General features: G+C 40.3%; 2 protein-coding genes across 3 annotated transcripts; both read left to right on the top strand.

The window, feature by feature from the left end:
- Positions 1–3,250: 3,250 nt before the first annotated feature.
- Positions 3,251–7,231, top strand: LOC5518453. The gene is made up of 2 exons (XM_032363089.2): positions 3,251–4,091; positions 5,752–7,231. The coding sequence occupies exons 1-2, from the start codon at positions 3,572–3,574 to the stop codon at positions 6,528–6,530; spliced, it is 1,299 nt and encodes a 432-aa protein (XP_032218980.2). The 5' UTR covers positions 3,251–3,571; the 3' UTR covers positions 6,531–7,231.
- A 3,297-nt stretch (positions 7,232–10,528) lies between these two features.
- On the top strand, positions 10,529–26,213 carry LOC5518386 (glutamate--cysteine ligase catalytic subunit). Of its 2 annotated transcripts, XM_048734183.1 has the most exons (18): positions 10,529–10,674; positions 11,014–11,188; positions 12,290–12,399; positions 13,254–13,303; positions 13,892–13,961; positions 14,346–14,414; positions 14,862–14,975; positions 15,397–15,455; positions 15,816–15,952; positions 16,901–16,975; positions 17,256–17,372; positions 18,063–18,201; positions 18,552–18,757; positions 19,281–19,385; positions 20,265–20,346; positions 21,676–21,788; positions 24,278–24,404; positions 25,242–26,213. In XM_048734183.1, the coding sequence occupies exons 2-18, from the start codon at positions 11,039–11,041 to the stop codon at positions 25,502–25,504; spliced, it is 1,986 nt and encodes a 661-aa protein (XP_048590140.1). In that variant the 5' UTR covers positions 10,529–10,674; positions 11,014–11,038; the 3' UTR covers positions 25,505–26,213. The 2 variants fall into 2 exon arrangements, with proteins under 2 accessions (XP_048590140.1, XP_048590141.1); XM_048734184.1 differs by lacking the exon at positions 10,529–10,674 and having other exon boundaries at positions 10,795–11,188.
- Positions 26,214–26,262: the final 49 nt, after the last annotated feature.

Raw genomic sequence — 26,262 nt, 5'->3', positions numbered from 1 at the left:
GGCTAAAGTGCCTAGAATACAATACAAATACAATAGTCATTAAGTGTAGAGGATATAACAAGGGTACTTATAACCATTACAAAGTTTTTTTACTAATGGCCCTCTCTTCCTATACTCACCTCCCCAAAAAATACATACACATATATCAGATATACCAATGGGAATCAAGTAATCATCCTTTTTAAAACATATTTGGACAATTGACTATAATTTTAAAACCGGCAAGGCACACGCACTTCCGAACTTGGGACCAACAATGATAACGAACCTATAAAAAGGTAAATGAAATTGCTGCAAATGAAAATGCGTCAACAAGATGAGTGGACGGGCTTATTTCTTGAGCTTGATTTCAGTGGCGAAACCGGGATTTTTAACAGGAGGGGAGCCAAAAGGCCCTTTCAAGTCTTCAATTTTCTCCTGTATTTTAGATAATGCCTCATACATTTACTGTATTTTGGCTGCTAGAAGGGAGGGCCCGGGCCCCATGGGCCACCCATCTGCTTTTTTATGTAAAGAGAGGGCACTTTAAGAAGTTAAAAAGGATATGAAAATTAATTGCTTGATTGTGCTTGTATAAGTAGATTTATTTGCCATGATACAATACTGGATTTGGGAAAAAGGTGAAGTTTGTCGGTACTTAAATTAATTTTTCAAAATGAAAATTTCTTTATAAAAAGCACTTCCGCAAGATAAAAGATTGACCAGCCCTTATCCTCGCCTCCGCCTATATCTAAATGTTCAGGGGTTGTGTTTCAAACAAAACCATCATGTCATATCAAGAAAAGTTAGCCAAAATTTGTCGTTTTTCCCAGACGCGGTCACTTCCATATAAGTTAACTAATATATTCCTTATTTGGAAAACCTGCATGATTCTTGTCATTTTTAAAGCTGCCGTACCGCAGGTGGTTCGCAAACTTTATTAATTGTATTCAGAAGAGAAAAACAGTGACTGTGACCATTTTTAGTGAATGGATAAAGTAATTCACAAGATGAACTTTTGATGGCTAAAACTAAAGTTTAATGTTGTGTTCATGAGATCAATGCTTCTTGGATGGTGCATAATGGGCTAAAACTAAATCATGATAAATCAGAACTTATTCTTTTTTCCTCCAAGTTTGGTCCTGCCCCAAGTCTCGAACATGTAAAGGTGGTTGATGAAATCATCAAACCTGCCTCTGCTGCATGGAATCTGGGAGTAATTCCTGATAAGTGTCTTTCTTTTGAAGATAATCTCAAAACGGTATGTAAATCTGCAAGATTCCACCTCAGAAATATTGGCAAAATTAGGAAGTACCTTGACAAGAATTCCACAGAAATACTTATACATGCCTTTATCAGTTCAAAACTAGACTATTGCAATTCCCTCCTTTACGGATTACCTGACTACCAAATTCATAAATTACAACTTATTCAAAACACAGCTGCTCGCATTATCAGCTTAACAAAAAAGACTGAGCATGTAACACCTATCCTGCAAGATCTCCACTGGTTACCAGTAAAGTACCGGATATTTTTTTAAAGTTTTACTGACCGTTTTTAAATCTCTCAATGAGCGCTATATAAATGCTGATATTATTATTATTATTTAATTATTATTATTATTATTATTATTATTATTATTATTATTATTATTATTATTATTATTATTATTATTATTATTATTATTTTTATTATTATTATTATTATTATTATTATTATTATTATTATTATTATTATTATTATTATTATTATTATTTGTTTTTACATGATGTGCGCTAGTGTGACAAATACGCAAATGCACTTAGTAAAATTAGCCATATGAAGAAAACTTTGTCGTTTTGGGGGAATGGTACTGAGGACTCTTAGTTTCTGTTCAGATACTTTCTCCATTGACCAAAGATGGTCACAGTCACTGTTTTTCTCTTCTGATTACAAGTCATAATGTTTACAAAGCGCCTGCGGTACGACAACCTTAAAAATGACAAAAATCGTGCAGTTTTTCAAAATAAGGAATATATTGGTTTCCTTATATAGAAATGACCGCGTTTGGCAAAAAACGACAATTTCTGGCTAAATTTTCTTGATATGATATCAGCGTCAAGGTATTTCTCAACTCTGCTGCGGGCTCGATTTGATAGACATGGCGAATTTCTATCTGTCCTTTTTTTCGCCGTGGATTTAAAAGCTTTTGTTTCTCAGCTACCAGATTGGTCATTACAGAAAAAAAATGTTTAGTCATTGGAATATATCGAACCCTTCAACTGTTCAATGAGAAATGACGGCAAAGTTGGGAGGGGGAGGGTACGTGCGCACACTGCGCGCCTTGTAGATGCGCCTAATTTACAACTTATCACGCACACCGGTATATCAAAGGTGTTCCAAGCATCCCTCGTCTATCTTGCATCTACGCCATACAAAACAATGTATGAATTTCAAGAAGGATATTCCCGATAACCCCATTGAACCTACGCCAGAGGACACGCGAGTGAGATTATGGTATGACGACAAAACGTGTATTAGGGTAAGATAAACGAAAGCGACGATATATCGTGGGATTATTGGATTAGAATACTGATCGACTGACGGATGAGAAAAAAATTTGAAACTATAAGAGGCCCGAACATTTGATATCTTAAGAACCCCCCCCCCCCTCCCACGCTCCCTCCCCCCCCCCCCCCCCCCCCCCCACATCACACACAAAATGAATTAAAAGCAAGCCAAGATCTCTCGAAACAATTAACAGCAATCAACATCAAAACAACAATAGAAAACAATCCTTGACTAAACGCACAGCGACATTTCCTTCAGAGAAAATGCCCAACTGACCGAAATACTCACCTTTTAACATTCTTTTGCTATGATTATTAATCATTATGTGCATTTAATTTCTCGATATCATAGGAAATATCACAAGAAAACGCGAACATATCGTGATTATATTTAATATGCCTCAGACTGAATTAGTTAGTAGTCTAAGTGGAATGTTTTGTTGTATTTGAAATGGCGTCCCGAAAAATAGTAACATTTTCAAGCCCCCTCTCTTCTCTCCTCGCCTCCCTTGTAAAGTATACCCGTGTGCATATCATACGCCTGGGCTTTGCGTCTATCTTTCCTGCTACTTCCGGCCATCAGAATCGCACCTACTTCCTCTCCGTCGTACACCCGCTAATCATCCCCACAGTTCTTTGAGGGAGGGGTACGATGGTACGATCATGATATATGCGTGTTTATATCAAATCGCCAAATATGGTATGAAGCGGAAGTTGATTCTCAGTCCTAAAGGAAAAGGTGGACCATTAGAAAACTATTACTAATTAGTTTTAATAAACGACGGCAAACCCAGCGAGAAGATTTACTGAAATCGTCAGATAGCAACAAATTCAACATCGAAAATGGTATGCAAGATTACCGTGCCTTGAATACGACCGGAAGTGGGGACATTTTGTGTAACGTTATCGCCTTGAGGGCGCCTTGACTTCGACTGCTCAACTTCCTACTTTCATTCAACATAGCGCCTGGTTAGATATTTAAGACATCTGCGGCATCGCGTGGGAGAAATCTTTATATATTTACCTCTGTTACATCTGACATTATGGCTGACGGTGAGATGGCAAAAGGACGAAGCCTCCGAGAAGGAATCGTACAAAAGAGAGGGAACGTTTTCAAGAAATGGCGATTTCGCTACCTCGTCCTAACCAGGGATACTTTATGCATTTTTAAAAAGGAAGAAGACGAGAAGCGAGGTAGAACCGAGGGAAGAATCTTCGTGATGGATATTGCAGATATCGATAAGTATAATTCTAAGAAGAAAGACTTCAGTTTCTATTTGGTCGCCGAAGGACGGACGTATTATTTTTGTTGCGCGTCAGAAATTGATCGCGAGCTATGGATGCGTGCCATCAAATCTGCACGTTCAGCGGAGTATAAAGAAGAAGAAAACGACCCTATACGACGTAAAAGTATGAAACTAACTGGGGGCCTGAAAAGAATAACTATTCAGAAAGAAAAGGGCAGAGGTTTGGGATGTACAATTAAGTGTATTGGAGGTGTAATATTTGTCAATCGGATCCTAGAAGACGGTGCCGTCTCATCGAGTGGAGTCCTCCGACCAGGTGAGTTCAAGTGGTCTTATGTTATTAATGTTTGCAGTTTGCCTCTATGTTGCGACTAGTTATACATGCTATTATTTGCAGAGTTATTCGTTATCATGGTGTTGTGTTTGGTTAGACTAGAATGTCGCTATTTTTAATCTAACTTTTCTCGCCGTAATTTAAATCTTGCGTCCCCGATGTCAAATAAAATGCAAATCCAGTTCCTCGGCTACGACTTTAATCGATCCCTTTCTTTACGATTAAACAATTTTAACTCCAAAACTATCACACTGGTTTTAAATATGACATGTGTAAAATAAAGTTGTTTATTTTTATCGCCGTATGTTGCGATCTTTTATTCTTATAAGATTACATATTCGAACTAATTCGCATACAGGAGAAGCCATTCAACTGTAATTCCTTTTGTGTTTACATTCATGTCAATTTCACATTGTGCATTTATAGTTCACTTTCTGTTTATCGCACGTAATCAAACTCCATGTAATGCATACTACCATTTATCTTTTCATGAGAAATGCAATGCCATTTTGACGACATGTTTTCGTAGCTATTCCTGCTTGATTTTATCGTACTTTGTTAGTTGATGAATTCAAACTCCTTGACTGGCTGACTATTCTACTGTGCAATAAATTAAAGTGGATGTTTAATGTTAGTATAGTTATCAACGAATTTTTACTTCATTTTGACGAGTTATCTTAATGACTTTGAACTTGGCAAAAAAGCTGACCCTTTAAGATATCTTTAAATGCAATCCACATAGTCTATCGTGATATACAGGTTTAATCTATGATTGAGTTATAGACAATGGGCCTGTATTTGCCTTTTTCAAAACCTGCCTTGTTCACTAACCTAACAAGGGCGGATACAGGGAGGGTGGTTTGGGTGTAACAACCCCCCTTTTGAGTAAAAAAAATCGAAAAGTCACTTTGTTTGAAGAAAATGAATGTCTGAGGGACGGGAGGTACTGTCCATTCTTCTTTGCCAGCTTGACTTTGCTGACGCGACAAATCCAATTCAGCGCGAAGAATTGTAAGATCTATATAGCGACCTATTAAGAATGACTAGGTCAGTTATAGGCCGTCTAGCCGGCCATTATCCACGCCCATGCCTTATCAATTACGACAAAAGCAGCGTATTTCCTTATTAAATCAATAGGCGTTAATTCAATTTGTGGAATACCACAACAACAAGTGTGGTGTATATTGCCCAAAGTGACAGCATGCAAGGATCTGTCTCTACCCACTTTTTACTGTCTACCGTCATATCCTGAAAATAGAATAGCTTACGAGTGAGAGTAAAAACAGACTATCAGCTTGGAAGTAAAAATAGAAATACCCAGGGCCAACAGTGTCTAAGGAAATTATTCAGAGGGGTACCCCCCTTAGCCCCCGTTTAACCCCCCCACCCCTTCCCACCCACCCTTTTCAACCCCCTCCCCATCATCTAACCCCAACCATATACCCAGGTACTAAAGATTTTTCACGCTGTATGTACTAGCTGTATTTTCGATCCTCTTTCTTGCATTTAGCTGCTAGTTATGTCTCAGTGACCCCTGTTTGATTAGCTCAGCCCCCCCCCCCCCCCCCCTCCCCAGCGTAGAAGCGTATAAGCCTTGTTCCACTTCGTCCAATATATCTTATAAATTTTCCAATCTTCTTAGGTGACCAGTTACTGGACATAAATGGAATCGATCTCGCGGGGCGCACGATTGAAGAAGTCAGCGAAATTATCAAATCATGCACGGATCGCGTCATATGTACTGTCAAACCCTCGACAGACTTCCGGTACGTGGATACCCATAAAACACCGGACACCGACTATGCCGAGCTCGATCTATCGTCGCTTAAGGCCAGAACTGGGAGCGATAGCTCCGCTGAGACCCACAATGAAGAGAGGCTTAATAGACATGGGCATAAAAGAGGAAGTACATCTTCATCAGACACAGGCGGCACCCCTACAAATGATGCCTCCCAAAATTCACCCCCTCGGTATGAGGAGCCTGGTTATGATGATATAGTCCCCATTGATGAAAAGAGACTATCCCTACCTCTCCCCCCACGTGAGCCTATTTCCCCCAAGCAACAAGAAGACGCACTTAATTATCTGGAGTTGAATTTTCACCCTGATAGACAACGTGAACGTTCACGTGTACACAGTGAAGGTCCACCTAGACCAACCAGTAAGAAACCAGTTTTAAAACTAGTTTCACAGGAAAAGCAACCTGCTATTGAAGGACAAAATCCAGGTACAACGAAAGAGATACAAAATGACGAAGAAGGAAAAGCAACCAAGAAATACGAGATTCCTGCATATGCCTACATTGAACTCGACTTCAACGATGAAATGGGGTCTGGTAAAAAGCCGGCGACTCTTCCTAAGCCTTCCTCGAATTTACGAGAAACACAAGAAGCACAAAGAACTGGGACACTTCCTAAGTAATTAAATGATTAGAATGTGTCACTCAAGTAGTCATGGTAACGTTAATAACAGGCAAAGAAACGTTAATTTTACATTTGATGGAAATGCTAGCTGTTATCCCTCGAGACTTTGCTGCTTTTTCTTTCTTACTCCACGGTTTGCTTGTCCTACTTTCATCTGACATGTGGGCTTGCTCCAGGCCAGCTCCAGGCGTTTTTATTAATCCGGGTCTCTGATAGAGCTCCCTGTGGTCGGTGAGGTCTTGGGCTTGTCCCAGACTCCATGTTGCTTCACGGTTCATCTCTTAGGACAGGGAACCCGATAATAACGCCTAGGTCTAGGCCGGGTTTTCTTGATATCTTTGAGGGATAAAACTCTTTCCCTGAGATATCAAATGATCGGAACGTTTTTTTCTGGCAGAACAAAAAATAATAGAAACTATAGTGGTTTCCAAAAATCCCGTGAAATACTCAAATGTGACTACCTTTTGCTTAGTGTTGGTTTCTTTGTTCTCTTGTGAATGTCTTTACCTTGTTTTCACAGATTTTTGAAAACCACTTAGATATTCCATGAACCGTATTTCCTAAACTGCATTATCTCGCTTGCCTTTTACCTAAAGATTGATATTTTAAACTGATTACGACTATTTATATAGAGTGAAACCAATTATATGTAATATGATAACAGAAATAAAATAAATTATCAATGATCTACAAAAAAAAGACGCCTTCTGAAAAATCGAATTTATTGTTATAATAACTCAGCGTAGGTCCTTCATATATCGGGCCCGTAACCCCCCCCCCCCCCCCCCCCCCCTCCCCACACACACACACACACACACAACGGCCGAAAGTCGTGCTATTTGTAGACTGTAAACTGCAAAGGCAAAACAAATCCCTTTTTGTTCTTTCGGGGATGGTCAGATTGTTATCAGAAAAAGTAGGTACACTTTTTCGGATCTCGCACCCCCCTAAGAAAAATTCTGGGTACGGGTCTGTATATGGCTCACTATAGTTATAGTTATAGTTACTGGGTTAGGGTATGGGTAAGTGTTAGGGTTACGGACACTATAGAGAATCATATATGAATTATCTACCTCTTGTAGGTGAACAGAAATCCCTCTGAGCCGCGAATGCTGGAACTGATGAAGGTATCCATGCTCGAGGATCCAGCGTACTTAGCGGGCGCTCCTACCTTTGGGAACGTCCGCAAAGTACGCTGGATCCTCGAGCATGGAAGGTATCCAGCCTAGTTCCTGGCGTTTTTGGGTTACGGGTTTCCTGTGGTTGATGATGTTGGGACCTTGCCGAAGCTCTCTTCTTTTGCTATTCCATGTGCCCTATCGCGCGCATTTGGTTTATACGGCGCGAAGTAAAGTAGGGACGTGGTGGTGGTTTTGCATTTTGGCGTTCTATTCTCCCACCCTCCCCTTACCTGCGTATTGCTATACCGCATGCGACTATCTGTCCTCTAATAGCCTGCGGACTCGCGTTTACGTACCCATAACTCATAATGGATCCGGAGGGCAGGAGGGTGGTTTGGGATTGAATTGTATTTGCAGCCCTCTTCCCTCACGTAGGGGCGGATCCAGGACTCAGAATGGGGGGTGGATAATGGCCAAATAGACGGATTATTCCTGATCCAGTGGTTCTTGATAGGTCACATAGATCTAACAATTTGTCGGGTCAGCAAAGTCAAGCGGCGAAAGCAAATGGACAGTACCTCCCGCCCCTAAGACATTTGTTTCCTTCAAATAAAGTGACTTTCAATTTTTTCTACTTAAAATTGGGGTGGATATCCACCCAATCCACCCCCCCCCCCCCACCTATATCCGCCCCTGTTCACGGTCAACCGTAGGAATTCTGAGCACTCGTCAAGGTCTAGGCTTGTAGCAATGTATTTCAATGTTATAAGTTCCTTATGTGTGTTCTTTGTGTCTATAGATCCAAATTGATGTTGCACCTGTCAAAAGCAAGCTTTAAAATCCTGTAATGCAGCTCTTTGCTAAAGTGTATGATACTCCAAATAAAATGGCTAATATACTAACTAACGCAATAGATTGTCGAGAAAAAGATAAAAAAATATTTGGGGGGTTTGGGTTGCCACTAGACACAGAAGCACGACCCTCCTTCTATAAGGAAACGATCAATAGGGTTGTGACTATATCGTCCCTCCCCCCCCTTAATATTTCGACTGTTACAACTTTGTAAAAGATTTAATATTCTCACGTTTGTAGTTTATTTTATTTCCCATGGTATTATGCTTTAGCATATAAAACTAGGAAACCTCCCAAGAACAAGCGATTTGATTGGTTGAGAAACTAACTCGGGATAAAATGCAATATACACCTCCTAGGAGGTGGATATTTTCCTCCGCCCCGAAATCAAGCAAAATGGCGGGTGTAACAGCCGTTTTGCAAGTGTTTCCGAAAAGGTAATTGCTCGTTTTATATACTAAAACAATTATACCATTTCCATTTCGGCAGATAGTGGCCTTCGGCTCTCGGTAGATATTTCGCCACTATCCAACTCATGGAAATGGTATAATTGTTAATTACGGCTGTGAAACTATTTATCTTTCTAAAAGAAAAGCGCGTCACAAGTAGCAGCGTAAACATTCTACGTAACCAGGTAACAGATCCTAGGGCTGGCGCTTTAAAGGGTACCAAGATGTTCGTCAATTTTTGATTTTTGAATATGACCCTATTTGTTTTAAAATTAAATTCACTTGAAAGGTTGTATGGTATAACTAGAGAGACTACAGGCTAGCTGTAAAAGGTCTGCGTGGGCGTGATTTAGACAAGATATAAATCAACATGCTTTAACGTTTTAGAATTAAAATTACATTTAAAATTATTGCTCGGAGGGAGTCTAATCTTGGTATCGCATATGATTTTTCGTGTCCACACCACAGGCTTCCCAGTCTGTTGATTTGTATTTTTATTTCATGCAGATCAGCGGTCTTTTAAGCGCATCGCAAGTTTCATATAGTGGATGCGATTTTTCGTGTCCACACCACAGGTTTCCGAGTCGGCTGATATGTATTTTGATTTCATGCTGATCCGATTTTTCGTGTCCACACCACAGGTCTCCCAGTCGGCTGATTTGTATTTTGATTTTATGCTGATCTGTGGGTTTTTTTTTTTTTTAGCGCATTTGCGAGTTTCGTATAGTCCATTTTTTGTGTCCACACCATAGGCTTCCCAGTCGGCTGATTTGTATATTGATTTCATATTGATTAGGGGTTTATAGCGCATGCGCCAGTTTCATATAGTGGATGCAATTTTTCGTGCCCACTCCACAGGCTTCCCAGTCAGCTGATTTGTATTTTTATTTCATGCTGGTCAGTGGTCTTTTTCGAGAACCACTGTACTGAAACATGTTCTTCCCGTCCCCCGAGTATTCACTTTTTATTAGAAACTTCTAGTAATTAAAGTATTTTTTTTCTGCGACGTCAGCGCAACGTCAGCGCGACTTCCCTGTTTCATATAATTGGAAGGTTATTTTGAATGCTAAAAAATCATCGTTTAGAAAATATATTTCAAAAAATGAAAACAATATATAAATGCAATACAGCAACTACACAGTGAACTGTGTTTTTAACCTTTAAATACAATAATTGCCACTAGCAAGCTAATCCGGCAATGAGGGTGTAACCTCGGTTAGTAAGCACTGTCACTGGGGGTGGTCACTGCCAGAGGGTTTATTGCGTCCCCAGTGGTTCTTTTACGTCCCTTTGGTTCAGGTTTAGTGTAGTACAGCTTGAAGAGACGGGACCTCCGGTTTAGTGTCCTTATCCGAGAAGACTGGAAACACGGGAGAATAACTTCAACTCACTTGTGACAAATTCGATTCAAGGCAGGAACCCGGAAAAATCCCCAGTTTGAGCCAGGATTCGAACCTGGGCCACAGCGGTGAGAGGCCGACGCGCTAACACACTAGGCCACCCGTGCTTCAGCATAATTATTCACTATTTTTTTATTACTGTGGGTTTTCTGTGGTAAACCGCGTGCCCCTGGGCAGATGAGAAAGGTAGGAAGTTCGATCATCATATCATACCAGTTTTCTAGCTAGTTCGATAGTCACGTAGAATTTTAGCCATTATTACTCAAGATGTGGCCCTGATCCCTCTCAAACCCGACCTCTACCAACCCCAGGCGTCCCATGTGAGTAACGTATTTGTTTAGTTCCTGATCTTATGCTAACACCATGACGCTAGTCCGTACGAAGCCGGCCAGACGATCTTATAGGCTGTTTGTGACAACAACCCGTTGCACATGACCTCGCCGTAAACACCCCGTCAAAAACGGCATTAAAACAGCGATATATTGAAACAAACTGATATCAAACGATACAGAACTACAATTTATATTCAGTACTTTTGACGGTTTTTACAACATTGAATAGCATTTTAAATTGTATCTTATACATCAATTTTTGCTAAGTCACATTAGCGGGAGTTTGTGTGCGAAGTTCTGCCACATTATTTTTATTCCACGCTTTAGTTCACTATTTCAAGCCGTTAGAAACATGGGCTTGCTGTCCCTTGGGTCCCCACTCTCATGGAACGAGACGAAGAAATACGCTGATCATGTAAGAAAGCATGGAATTATCCAGTTTCTCCACATCTACAACAAACTCAAGACTCGGCAAAACGACGTTCTGAAGTGGGGAGATGAGGTAAAGAGTAAATAGGTGAAAAGTTGTATCTTTTTCAAACCGTTTTCCAATCCCATTATCGTGATATCCAATGCTTAAAAGCTGGAAAGGAGTTCTCATTTGATATTTATATCTGATGGTTTCATGTAGATCGTAATTGCGATCCTTAATCTTATAGAGATATCATTTTGTAACATACAGTAAGTAGGACAGTGTTCCTAACAATCAACAATTATTTAAACATCCTCTTAGTATCGAAGATAAGAGCAAACATTCTTGAAATGTGTCATAATAAGAAGCTTTAAACTAAAAAACAATTAACTGCAAGATTCTTATAAAATGTTATGCATTCTTTTGATAAATGTTTTCACTATTTTCTGCATGGTTGATTATACATATGGTATTTTAAATGTGTAAGTGTGAGATGGCGATGCCAGGCTGGACCCTTTCTTAGGCTATGGCAGATTCTATGCCCAAAAAGTCTGCAAAATTCAAGCATATATATACTATACTATATTAGTATAAAGTTCACTATACTTAGTGTATACCATTCAACCAATAGCATCCTAAAAAATGCAGTGTCACTTTGCTAATTAGCATATTTTCCTAAACTTTAGGTAGCCTTCATAGCTGGCAGTTTTGTTGGCTTTCAGATGGTGTCTCTATTACAATAATATTCCATAACATAGTTTGTTTTGGCTGTTTAATGGGTGTATGTGTGCTGGGTCAAGGTTTAGGGTGTATTGAAGTGGCAGTCACACCAGTTTATGTCTGATAAAACAAAAAAAAAAGGATCTATTTGAATCTGCACTATCTAAAAGGCCATCCGCTCTAAATTAAAAGTCACATGCTCAAAGAAACTTTCAAAAGACACACTGCTTTTACAATTTTAAAATATTTGTCCTGTTTCTGTAAAAAATAATCAAAATTGTTACAAAATTGACCAGATGTAAACTGGTTATATTACCGCTTTCAGTACACCCTTTTTTCACAAATGCTATAAATAAAATATATAATAGCATATTATATGTTTTTAAGCATATTATATGTTTAAGATGAATGAACAGACCAAGTAGATGATGGCATGTAATTTTATTTTAATTTTATTCTATTATTTTATAGATTGAGTATACACTAGTGAAATTTGATCATGAGAACAAAAAGGCATATCTCCATCTCAAAGCAATTGAATACTTGGACATTCTACAAGTTGAAGAGAATACCAATCCTGGGTAAGATGACCCTTCAAGATGTCTTTTAGCACTTCTTTTTTCACATATTAAAGAAACTACATCAAAAATATCTGTAGGCCACAGCATAAGAAAAAAAAACAAAGATTGGGATTTAAATGGAGAACCAAAACAAAGTTACACAATATGCCAGTGTTTCAGACTTTTATTCAGTCCTTCTTCAGGGCAACTTATAATCATACAGAAACGAGCGAGTATCTGCCGATCAAGGAATTATCTCATACCTACTGTCAACTCTCCTGCATTAAGCGGGAATCTCAAGATTTTGGATCTCTTCTCCGGCTTCCCTGCGTTGAGCACCAAATCTCCCACTTTTAAGTGATTTTTAGCCCTTCCAAAAAATTATTCACCCTCGTGAAGTGGATTTGTTTGCGAGATCTTTCGACGGCAAACGCCTCTGAGGTAATACCCACCCTCCCCCCTAAAAATGAATATACCCCATCCCTCCCCCAAAAAATTCTCAAGCCTTGAGATTTTCGGAGGTTGACAGGTATGTTATGATAGGATCCAAAAAGCATAGCTGTTTGTTCAAATCAATTTTTTTCAAAGAAATAGAATTCACACACACACACACTTCTTTCAAAATAGTATACAACTATTTCAAAGTACATTGTCAGTACAAATGGCAAATGGAGATTGCAAAATGACAGTGTTTCCATCCAAAGCTACCATGGGACTCCTCATATTTCAATGAAAGCAGGGGGTAATTATACCTACAAGCAGTGATTTGTTTTACAACTACCATTTGCCATTCGCCATTTGCACTGACAACATTTATTGAAATAGGTGTATACTGAATGTTAGTTTGTACTTATCTTTTTATCTTTAATTTCCAGTAAAAACCCTACTGCCTGGAGGCCTGAATATGCAGGTTATATGATAGAAGGTAATGCCTACTCAGAAGGAGTTGTGTTTGAGGTATATTCATCCATGTTCTAAGTGCTTCACTTTTGAAATCCTATACTAAGAATGGCCCATTCTGAAACTGGAGTACCACAAATTTCTAGTGTAAGTCCACATACATTCAAGCAATCAAATTCAAGGCTGAGAATTACTTTTCATCCATCTCTCGGCCAGGAATCAAACCTGTTCTAGCAGAGGTGAGTGGCCCTATAGGCTGACACTGGGTTGCCTGTGATTCTCAAAATTCATTAATGAAAATAGCATATAAGACACCTGCTTTCTCCTAGCTTGTATTAACAAAAACCTATCTAATGTATGGCATGATCGAGATAACTCAATTTGGACTTGTGTACTCAAAGCCACATTGTCACCAGTTTACCAGTTCACATCCTCAATGAAACTTCCAATAAACACACTGCTTTCAATATTTTGAAATATTTTTCTTGTTTTCCAAAAATCATCGGAGATTGTTACGTAATCGACCGGAAGTAAACTGGTGACAATGCGGCTTTAACCGGACCAACGTTTCTTGCATCAACTTCCTAATGTACTTGTTTTTCATTTTCAATAGGAACTCCAGGCAAGCCATTTGGAGGCTGCATGAGACACTTTAACATGATTGAAGCAAACATGAAATTAAGGTAGGTACAGTACCATATATGAAAAAAACAGTTGCATGACAGTGGTGGTCATGGGGTTGATTTGCCATCCTTCATTTGCACAAGTTTCTATAGTACCCCATTTTTTTGTATAGCTGACACTTTTAAAGCATCTACAATCCACAACAAAATGAATTGGGACACTTCACACATGAACAACCTCCAACCCTCTTTTCCAGAATAATATTGGTTAGAGGGGATTTTTTCAGTCAGAAATGCAAACAGCCGCTAGGTGATTATTCGCCCTCCAACACTGATTGAGGGGGAAGGGAGTTTGTCCCATTAATTTTGTTGCAGATTGTGGATCCATGAGTTGTTTGGCCTTCTTCAAGATTGTCTTACAAATGGTGTATGTGTATGTTTTAGGAGAGAGGAAGTCAAGAGGATTATGGGTGACACAGATGAAGCTGTCATGTCGATTGTTGGATTCCCAAGGTCAGAGGTTATCAGTGTCTGTCTGTGTATCTGTCTGGCTTGTTTGTCTGTCTGTCCGTCCATCCGTCTGTCCGTCTGTCTGTCTCTTTTTTGTCTGTTTGTACCCCCTAGATTTAATTCTTACTGTCAATTGCTACAGTAAAAGTCATGCCAAGTAATCCCTAGGATAAGGACAACTGAAATTTTGTCTTTGAATTTTACCTAGTAGTTGCATTGACTTGGTAGAAATTGTGCCATTCTAAATTTCGGGTAGACTTATTTACAGCAGAAAAAACCTGAGAATGTACAGACACTAATGTTGACAAAGCGATTTTGGAGTACACCAGTTTTATTCGCTCGAGAGGGTACTTCTTTATTGTAATCTCAAACTATCTATCAGTACTGTTGGCACTCTGAAGGCATTTCCCAGTACCTGTAGTATCTCCATGCTTTTTTGTTCCCTAACAGGCTTGGTTGTCCAAACTTTACGTTCCCCAACCACACCCCAACCCCTGGCCACGGTGTCACGACTTCTCTCTTCTACCCTGACATGGTGGTTCATCAAGGACACCCAAGATTTGCGTAAGTCTCCTTGGTTATTTTTAGGCACCTTCCAGACGTGACAGAAAAAACCTTGCATACTGTAAGGTTTTTCTTAGGAAGCTGGGGAAGCCATGATTTCATACAATGGCTGTTGTTTTCTTTGCATTTCAGACTGTTGTTGGCTAACCTACCTTACAGTCAAAATTGATAAAATGAAATGAAATAAAAATAAATTTCCCCCTGACCACTTTTATACCACAAGCGTCAAATGTACACAAGATTTTGGCCCTTCTTATTACCTTAGAAAAAAGGAGGATTACTTTTGTTATTTTATTCCTTGAGGTTCACAGTAAATGCACACCAACAAGATTCTGGCTTCTTATTACAAGAATGAATAGTTTTGTTTAATTACCTCTTTTATTTTTACTAAATTTGTTTTGCCTATTTTTGTACTATGTAGTACACTGACAAGAAACATCCGTGAGAGACGAGGTTCCAAGGTGGCAATAAATGTACCAAGTGAGTGCCAGTTCCTAGAATATAACACAAGAAATATGACATACACTTGAAAATATTCTCTCTTAACTCATCTTTGTCTGTGAGATGAATTTGCCCAAAGACCATATGTTTCTATTGCTATCAGCCACATTGTACTGTATGTCTAATTCCCAGATGAGAAATTTATTTCTCCACAATTGACCAAAACATCGTATGTTTTAATTGTCATAAGCAACGTTATACCGTATGACTATGCACTTCCTAGATGAGAACTTATTTGATTTCTCCGCATTGGTACAAAAAATCAAGCTATAATGTTTTGTTTGCTGCTCTTTTTTTTATGGAATGAATTTGGCAAATACTAGTTTTCTTTATGCTCAGTTTTTAAAGACACCAACACTCCATCACCTTTCATTGAGAAGTTTCCAGAAGTTGATGGCGAAGGTGGCGCGGCGGCCAAGCCTGATCACATCTACCTGGACGCCATGGGCTTTGGTATGGGGTGTTCCTGTCTGCAGGTTGGTATTGTCATCATCATCATCATCATCATAATGTTGTCATCATCATGTTGTCATCATCATAATCATAATGTTGTCATCATCATCATCATAATGTTGTCATCATCATCACCTTTTTTGTCATCATCATCATCACCTTTTTTGTCATCATCATCATCATAATGTTGTCATCATCATCATCATAATGTTGTCATCATCATCATCATAATGTTGTCATCATCATCATCTTTGTCATCATCATCATCATGATGTTGTCATCATCATCATAATGTTGTCATCATTATCATCTTGGTCATCATCATCATAATGTTGTCACCATTATCATCTTTGTCATCATTATCATCTTCATCATCATCATAATGTTGTCATCATTATCATCTTTGTCATCATTATCATCTTCATCATCATCATCATAATGTTGTCATCATTATCATCTTTGTCATCATTATCATCTTCATCATCATTATCATCATTGTTATTGTCATCATCATTATCATCATTGTCATCATTAACATCTTTATCATAATTTAAGTCACCATTGTCATCATCATCATCAGTATAAACATCATAATTATCATCTTCATCGTCAATTAAATCATCATTGTCATCATCATTGTTTTCACAGATCATATACATACATCATTGTCATCTTCATTGACTTATTTTATCTTATGCTCTCCTAATTCAGCATTCAATCTGCAAGGAGGGTTATTAGCTTCCCAAATTTATGTATTTTTATATATTTTATTTATTTTCACACCAGAAATGCTACAAGTTGTTTGAAAATTGAAACATATTTTCCAAAGGGAAATATCTTTTTTAAAGGTTTTTATTTGAAACAGTTGACATGTGCAGCTAACATTTTGTGCATTTGTCTGAACAAGTAAATATTTCATTTACACTTTGTATTGCTACTCTTTGATAAACCACCCATCTTGTTTTTTTCAGATGACATTCCAAGCTTGTAGCATTGAGGAAGGCAGACACCTCTATGACCAACTGGCTGCTGTCACACCGATTGTGGTAAGAGATATCACCCTTCTGTATAACATAGGCATTGTAATCCCTTGGAAATAAATCATCAAAAAGTTCAAATGGTATGTTTATGCCATTTTGAATACAGGGTAGTTTTGCTAAAGTTTCAAGCTTCAATGAAATATGATTGTGTTGACATATTTTCCTCATTCCGCCACACCTATGCAGACCTCCTAAGTTATTCTACAGCTTGTCTGTAGTTTTTTTCTAGTCATACCATTGTAATTCCCTTGTTCATTTGTCAATGATTGAAATACCTTATCTTTAGATGGCACTGTCTGCTGGAACACCTGTGTTCCGAGGTTACCTAGGGGACCTGGACTGCCGCTGGAGTGTGATTGCAGGTTCAGTAGATGACAGAACACCAGAGGAAAGAGGGTTAAAAGTAAGAAATAATTTAAATGCTTATCCTCTTTAACACACAGCAATGTCTGATAAACCTTTTTTGCCTAAGCTTTTAGTATAACTTAGTTTAGTATAGCAGTTACTGTAAAGGAGAACCATTTCATGATCCCCAAGTCATGCAACTGTATGCATAGTCATGCAACTGTATGCATAGTCATGCAACTGTATGCATAGTCATGCAACTTTATGCATAGTCATGCAACTGTATGCATAGTCATGCAACTTTATGCATAGTCATGCAACTGTATGCATAGTCATGCAACTGTATGCATCCACCAACTGCTACTGTGTGTGCCCCCCCCCTCAAACACACGTCAAACTATTCTCTCCATGTATAATGTTACAGTAACTACTTTTTTATTGAATTGGCAGTTTAAGCAATATAATATATATACTCGGAGAAGAACAAGCGATTTTTGCGAGTGAGTTTACAGAGCTGTACTGGGGCATTAAACAACACATTTTAGTTAATTTCTAGTGTTTTTTAGCCCAGATAGCCATTAAGAAAGAACCGTTTGGTTCTGCTAACTCTACCTACATAAGCCTTATTGTCTATATAATATCAACTGTTTCTTTATAGCCTTTAAGTAAGAAGTGTTTCGATATCCCCAAAATGTGATATCATTCTACATACAGAGCACCCCTCTAAATATTATTTTTGTTTCCATAGCCGTTAAACGAGAACCGTTTTGTGATCCCCAAGTCTCGCTATGACTCCATCAGCTGCTACCTGTCTCCAGAAGGCGCCAAGTACAACGACATCGAGTTAGTGATGGACCAGGAGATCTATCAACAGTTAGTAGAGAATGGTAAGTCCTCATTGTAGAAAAAGGTTTATAGAAACGTGTATAGCTCATTCTGTACAAAAGAGGTTAGAGAAACGTGTATAGCCCACACTGTACAAAAGAGGTTATAGAAAGGTGTATATCCCAACATTGTACAAAGGAGGTCATAGAAAGGTGTATAGCCCATGCTGTACAAAATAGGTTATAGAAAGGCGTATGTACAATAGTAAGCTCACACTTTACAAAATAGGCTATATAAAGGCGTATGTACAACGGTAAGCTCACACTGTACAAAATAGGTTATAGAACGGTGTATGTACAGTGGTATGCCCATCTTACTTTAGGGGCATTTGCTCAATTACCTACTCTTTCAGGTATCGATGATGCGCTTGCAAGGCACTACGCGCATCTTTTCATCCGGGACCCAATGACGCTGTTCAAGGAACATGTGGACGAGGATGACGAACAGTACTCGGACCACTTCGAGAACATCCAATCAACGAACTGGCAAACTATGCGCTTTAAGCCGCCCCCGCCGAACTCGCCTATTGGCTGGCGCGTAGAGTTCAGACCCACGGAGGTAGAGTCTTTCTACTATGGTATTTTGAAGGGAGTTTTTACGGTTTTAGGCGTTTCATAGCTTGTGGAAATTAAACATTGGCAAAGACCATGCACTATGCGATGCGCCCACCACTTGCTTTTAACAGCTTTCATATTTAGTACAGACCTTCCAATAGTCCAGTTTCGAATTGCACTGTGCCCAGTGGACAATAGGCACTAAGGACGCATAAATACAGTGCTCTGTTTCAGGCAAATTGTTCGAAAATACCAGCGAGATCATGGAAAGTGCTCAAGTTTTTCCATTGCTGTTGCTCCAGGGGATTATGTCTGATTACAAGTCATAGTGATTCATACACGAAAACAACTATTGACTCTATAGTAAAGACATTTTTAATATAATTTCTGCAGAGGGCTGCGTTTGCCTATTACTGCAATTAATGCATTATGATATTGACTAAAGAAAGTATTCAAACTTAAAAATACGAATATCGCATAAACCTTTTATGAAATAGTTTTGAACTTTTCCGGATTTCTTTCTATAGGTTCAGCTGACGGACTTCGAGAACGCGGCCTTTGTCACCTTCATTGTGCTGCTGTCGAGGGTGATACTGTCGTTCGACCTTAATCTTCTCATGCCTATCTCAAAGGTACGTGTTTTAACATAACGTGGAGCATCTACCAAACGGCCACTACAAAGCTAAAAACTCACTATAAAATACGGTGACATTTGATACAAAAGATACCAAGAAAAAGAATGCTTTTAATAGGCTTTCAAGTTAATGGCTCTAACAGTATAATCAAACGTCTTTTGAGAGAATTTTACTGTCAAAATGGCATTGCAAAACATGACATTTTTGGGTAAGATAACGTTTTTCGTAAGTGCTGATTTTGAAAAGTTGCCAAAACCTTGATGAGCATTCCCCTTCCCAAGACTCCGGAGATCCCCCCCTCCCCAAACAAATCTATGGCGTGGCCCACACTGCCGCACAATCCACGTGGGGTTTCATGTCCAGTTAGTTTTAAAGATATGATGAGCGTTCCCCTTCCCAAGACTCCGGAGATCCCCCCTCCCCAAACAAATCTATGGCGTGACCCACACTGCTGCACAATCCAAGTGGGGTTTCATGTCCAGTTACTTTTAAAGATATGATGAGCATTCCACTTCCCAAGACTCCGGAGATCCCCCCTCCCCAAACAAATCTATAGCGTGGCCTACACTGCCGCACAATCCACGTGGGGTTTCATGTCCAGTTACTTTTAAAGATATGATGAGCATTCCCCTTCCCAAGACTCCGGAGATCCCCCCTCCCCAAACAAATCTATGGTGTGGCCCACACTGCCGCACAATCCACGTGGGGTTTCATGTCCAGTTACTTTTAAAGATATGATGAGCGTTCCCCTTCCCAAGACTCCGGAGATCCCCCCTCCCCAAACAAATCTATGGCGTGGCCTACACTGCCGCACAATCCACGTGGGGTTTCATGTCCAGTGTGTCTTATGTGATCCTCTGATATGTCCGGCTGTAGGTGGACGCTAACATGCAGACCGGACAGATGAGGGATGCCGTGCGTCAGGGAAAGTTTTACTTCAGAAAGACCCTCAAGAACTGTGAGTGAATCAATAATAATTTGTTTTTCTTCTCAAGAACTAGAATAATTGATGTATTTATATATAACTAGAATGAGTGATGTATTTATATATAACTTTGTTATTATTGCTTTTCTAAAATTTGGTTTTAAAATCAACTGGACCCTTCTGAGCTGTTTGTCGGCGTTGTTTATTATTCTTGAATGAATGACCTATTCTCGAACGTTATTGTGCTGTTATTGGTTCTAAAATGGGCTGGTTGTCTCATTTTTCTATTGGTGTTGTTGTTTATACTAGAATGACTTATCTGTACCCGGGAGACTTCCCTTTATATAAAGCCACTTATGCTCAATGTGAAATATTATTTTAACCCTAAAAAAATTAGGCGTTGTTAACAGCAGCAATTTCGATACCAAGCCATAGATGTTTGCGAACATGAGGAAACCAGCCTTAAAGGGGCAGTGTCATGGTAAGAGCTTTGCAATAGCTCTCTGGCCCAGACACAATGAATTTCAGTCAAATTCTAATATTGACGTATGAGCCTTTGGTGCATGTGGGAGACTTAAATTCAAGTGAAATAACCACAAACTGTCAATAAACATAGTTTTCAATATTATTTTGCATATTATTTTAACAAGGTATTGACAGATTAAAGTTCAACTGTTTGTATACAATTAATGGCCTACAATAAACACTGACTCCAGACATGCGCAGAAACATGACGCTGCCCGTTTAAGGATAGCACTTAGCATATGTTAAAACTTTAGCAAGATTCTTGACTTTCCCGAGGTTGTATACGCTGTCTTGGTCGCCGTTGTTTATTCTAGAATCATTGATCAGTGATGTCGTTCGCTAGGTATTCGAGAATCATTGATCAGTGCTTTTGTTTGCTAGGTATTCGAGAATCATTGATCAGTGCTGTTGTTTGCTAGGTATTCGAGAATCATTTATCAGTGCTGTCGTTCGCTAGGTATTCGAGAATCATTGATCAGTGCTGTTGTTTGCTAGGTATTCGAGAATCATTGATCAGTGATGTCGTTCGCTAGGTATTCGAGAATCATTGATCAGTGCTGTCGTTCGCTAGGTATTCGAGAATCATTGCTCAGTGCTGTTGTTTGCTAGGTATTCGAGAATCATTGATCAGTGCTGTCGTTCGCTAGGTATTCGAGAATCATTGATCAGTGCTGTTGTTTGCTGGGTATTCGAGAATCATTGTTCAGTGCTGTCGTTCGCTAGGTATTCGAGAATCATTGATCAGTGCTGTTGTTTGCTAGGTATTCGAGAATCATTGATCAGTGCTGTTGTTTGCTAGGTATTCGAGAATCATTGATCAGTGCTGTTGTTTGCTAGGTAAGCCTATTTGCGCCGGAAAACCATGCCGCCCAGGGGGGTTTAACGGAATGGAGTGCATCCCTTGTGATGAGCTCAACCAGATGTCTATTGACGCCATAATCAACGGCAAGGTGCGTGACACTGAGAGGTTGACACGATAGCTTAAGGGTACGGGCTTCGTCTCTCAAGCAAGAGGTTGACCCGATAGCTTAAGGGTACGGGCTTCGTCTCTCAAGCAAGAGGTTGACACGATAGCTTAAGGGTACGGGCTTCGTCTCTCAAGCAAGAGGTTGACACGATAGCTTAAGGGTACGGGCTTGGTCTCTCAAGCAAGAGGTTGACACGATAGCTTAAGGGTACGGGCTTCGTCTCTCAAGCAAGAGGTTGACACGATAGCTTAAGGGTACGGGCTTCGTCTCTCAAGCAAGAGGTTGACACGATAGCTTAAGGGTACGGGCTTCGTCTCTCAAGCAAGAGGTTGACACGATAGCTTAAGGGTACGGGCTTGGTCTCTCAAGCAAGAGGTTGACCCGATAGCTTAAGGGTACGGGCTTGGTCTCTCAAGCAAGAGGTTGACACGATAGCTTAAGGGTACGGGCTTCGTCTCTCAAGTAAGAGGTTGACACGATAGCTTAAGGGTACGGGCTTCGTCTCTCAAGCAAGAGGTTGACACGATAGCTTAAGGGTACGGGCTTCGTCTCTCAAGCAAGAGGTTGACACGATAGCTTAAGGGTACGGGCTTCGTCTCTCAAGCAAGAGGTTGACACGATAGCTTAAGGGTACGGGCTTGGTCTCTCGAGAAAGAGGTTGACACGATAGCTTAAGGGTACGGGCTTGGTCTCTCGAGAAGGAGGTTGACACGATAGCTTAAGGGTACGGGCTTCATCTCTCGAGAAAGAGGTTGACACGATAGCTTAAGGGTACGGGCTTGGTCTCTCGAGAAAGAGGTTGACACGATAGCTTAAGGGTACGGGCTTGGTCTCTCGAGAAGGAGGTTGACACGATAGCTTAAGGGTACGGGCTTCGTCTCTCAAGCAAGAGGTTGACACGATAGCTTAAGGGTACGGGCTTCGTCTCTCAAGCAAGAGGTTGACACGATAGCTTAAGGGTACGGGCTTGGTCTCTCGAGAAAGAGGTTGACACGATAGCTTAAGGGTACGGGCTTGGTCTCTCGAGAAGGAGGTTGACACGATAGCTTAAGGGTACGGGCTTCGTCTCTCAAGCAAGAGGTTGACACGATAGCTTAAGGGTACGGGCTTCGTCTCTCAAGCAAGAGGTTGACACGATAGCTTAAGGGTACGGGCTTGGTCTCTCGAGAAAGAGGTTGACACGATAGCTTAAGGGTACGGGCTTCGTCTCTCGAGAAAGAGGTTGACACGATAGCTTAAGGGTACGGGCTTCGTCTCTCAAGCAAGAGGTTGACACGATAGCTTAAGGGTACGGGCTTCGTCTCTCAAGCAAGAGGTTGACACGATAGCTTAAGGGTACGGGCTTCGTCTCTCAAGCAAGAGGTTGACACGATAGCTTAAGGGTACGGGCTTCGTCTCTCAAGCAAGAGGTTGACACGATAGCTTAAGGGTACGGGCTTCGTCTCTCAAGCAAGAGGTTGACACGATAGCTTAAGGGTACGGGCTTCGTCTCTCAAGCAAGAGGTTGACACGATAGCTTAAGGGTACGGGCTTCGTCTCTCAAGCAAGAGGTTGACACGATAGCTTAAGGGTACGGGCTTCGTCTCTCAAGCAAGAGGTTGACACGATAGCTTAAGGGTACGGGCTTGGTCTCTCGAGAAAGAGGTTGACACGATAGCTTAAGGGTACGGGCTTCGTCTCTCAAGCAAGAGGTTGACACGATAGCTTAAGGTTTCGGGCTTCGTCTCTCAAGCAAGAGGTTGACACGATAGCTTAAGGGTACGGGCTTCGTCTCTCAAGCAAGACGTAGACACGATAGCTTAAGGGTACGGGCTTCGTCTCTCAAGCAAGAGGTTGACACGATAGCTTAAGGGTACGGACTTTGTCTCTCAAGCAAGAGGTTGACACGATAGCTTAAGGTTACGGGCTTCGTCTCTCAAGCAAGAGGTTGACACGATAGCTTAAGGGTACGGGCTTCGTCTCTCAAGCAAGAGGTTGACACGATAGCTTAAGGGTACGGGCTTGGTCTCAAGCAAGAGGCTGACACGATAGCTTAAGGGTACGGGCTTCGTCTCTCAAGAAAGAGGTTGACACGATAGCTTAAGGGTACGGGCTTCGTCTCTCAAGCAAGAGGTTGACACGATAGCTTAAGGGTACGGGCTTCGTCTCTCAAGCAAGAGGATCAGGGTTCAAACCCTGCTCAGGTCAATTTTTTTCTGAGGTTTAAAAACCTGGGGACCACATTGGCAACAGGGAAGGGACTTTGTTTCTCTTGTCTTCTCGGATATGGACGAGCGAAGGCCGAGGCCGTTCATTGGTACCGATTACAAGCCGATACTCGCACCTCGTCTTTGCTCGCCACAGGCTCCCCAATGTTGTCAAAGAAAACATTTCCGAATACTACTATACTGAAAAGACATGTTTATTTGATAGCCATACATAGAATAGCTCTTATAGAACGTCGGTGGTTATTTGTTTATCTCATTTTGCAGAATGACGAGGGCGAATTTCCTGGTCTAATTCCACTAATCAACAAGTACCTAAGCGACGTTGATGTTGATATCGACACAAGATGTACAATTTCGCAGTACCTTAAACTCATCTCTCGCAGAGCATCAGGTAAGTACCCAGGTGTATGGGCTCCCTGTGTGAAATGCATCTTGCTCGTCTTTAGCAGGGCATCAGGTAAGGACCCAGATACATTGGCTTCCTGTGTACAATAAAGCAATACCCAAGCTCATCTCTCGCAGAGGTTCAGCAAAAGGACTCAGATACATTGGCTCCCTGTACTTTTGTACAATATCGCAATACCTCAGGTTCACGTCTCGCATTGGATCAGGTACCGTAAGAACCCAGATGTATGGGCTGTGTGAAATACATCTTGCTCGTCTTTATCAGAGCCTTAGGTAAGGAGCCAGATGCAAGGGCTTCCTGTGTTGAAACATCAGGCACGTCTTCCGCACAGCACAGGGCTGTGCAAAGATCTTTTAACTGTCAGAACAGTATCATCGAGGCGATAATTTACTACTGATGAGGAATCTTAAGTAGAAACTCAAATAGAAACGTCAGCAGAACCTTTCTTGTTGACTCCTTTGTATTCACCTATTTCAAATAAGGTTGCACTCGATAATCCATGTGTCGTGGGTAGAGTTTTAACGGCTGAATTCTTGTATCTGAAAGCTATGTGAATGTTCATAAGAACATAAACAAGAATTCTACAGCTTTTGAAACCTGGATTTGTATTCTATTTACGCTTATTTGTTTATTTACTTGATACCCATGAATCACTGCGGGTTACGATACACACATTCTCCCAGTGCAACCTTATTTGAAATATGTGTATCATTTATTAAATATCGGTAAAGGTACTTCTCGCACAGCCATGCACTTTGCACGAGCGCAAAAGAAATGCTTTGGATAGTAAACCATTTTAAACGATGTGTTGTCTATGCGAAGGCGAGCTGATGACCACCGCGCGCTGGATGAGAGAATTTATCCAATCGCACCCGGACTACAAGCACGACTCCGTAGTCTCCGAACGGATCAACTACGATCTTCTCAATACCTGCAACAAGATCGCCAACGGCGAGCTCAAATGCCCCGAGCTGATAGGCTCGCCCGTTTCTAAGACAACCGCTTCACTAAGCAAAAAGTGCATGAATATTCAAGAGGAGATGGAGAAAATGGAGGCTTCAAAGTTAAAGGAAATGGGCCTGTGATCTGACGGTCAGCAGACATACGCACTACGCATGCGCCAGAGGAGCCATTCCGAGAAGAGCAAGGGCCCGATGTTGTTCGCAAGTACGTTGTAAAAAGTCCCAATGACTCAATACTATTTCATAACAATTAGATTTTCTAGGTAAAATATGCCTATTTATACAAGTAATGCATGTTCTCCTGTTTAAACACTGTGAAGGATGACTGGTCAACAATCAAACGTAAGATGTTTGGCATGGTATACTACCCATGCGTTTAAATTCGTTTAAAGCTTTTTTATTTTTTGTACTTTAGGTAGACCTAAATTCTGTACGTAAATGTTCAGTCTTAATGTAACCTGATTTTCTTTTTTCGTTTCTTGATTGTTCTTTAGAGTAGACATGACAGGAATAGTTTTTTTTCGCAGAAGTATACTGCTTCATGATACCTTGTTAACACAGCTTTTAATGAGACGACGGGATGCCCTTGGCTGTATCATAACTTGTTTTATCGGAAGACACTGACATCGAGGAATTGTAAAATAATTGAACTGAATTTAAAGTCTGGCAGTACAAGTACGGTTACTGGTGTTTTTTTTTTTTAATTTATCGTTAATAGAATGATTGGGCAACTGTGTTCGAATATTGTGGGAAGATTTGGAGTGACAACATGTATCCGATATATCCCATGATACATTAAGATCTCGGCGACAGTTTACCACTCGTTTGTTAAGAAAAAAATCCACCGATAATAGAATGGTTGGGCAACTGTCCTTGTTGGC

This window comes from Nematostella vectensis, chromosome 11 (genome assembly GCF_932526225.1).
Source record: "Nematostella vectensis chromosome 11, jaNemVect1.1, whole genome shotgun sequence".
Classification (NCBI taxonomy): Eukaryota; Metazoa; Cnidaria; class Anthozoa; order Actiniaria; family Edwardsiidae; genus Nematostella; species Nematostella vectensis.
The sequence above is the reverse complement of the archived record's forward strand: the minus strand, read 5'-3'. Positions and strand labels throughout refer to the sequence as shown.

Excerpts from the sequence above, each read along its gene's own strand:
- LOC5518453 (XM_032363089.2), top strand. The coding sequence starts at position 3,572 with ATGGCTGACGGTGAGATGGCAAAAGGACGAAGCCTCCGAGAAGGAATC. Across the intron at positions 4,092-5,751 it reads GAGTGGAGTCCTCCGACCAG|GTGACCAGTTACTGGACATA; the intron begins GTGAGTTCAAGT and ends CAATCTTCTTAG.
- LOC5518386 (XM_048734183.1), top strand. The coding sequence starts at position 11,039 with ATGGGCTTGCTGTCCCTTGGGTCCCCACTCTCATGGAACGAGACGAAG. Across the intron at positions 15,953-16,900 it reads TGGGGTGTTCCTGTCTGCAG|ATGACATTCCAAGCTTGTAG; the intron begins GTTGGTATTGTC and ends TGTTTTTTTCAG. Across the intron at positions 17,373-18,062 it reads CAGAGGAAAGAGGGTTAAAA|CCGTTAAACGAGAACCGTTT; the intron begins GTAAGAAATAAT and ends TTGTTTCCATAG.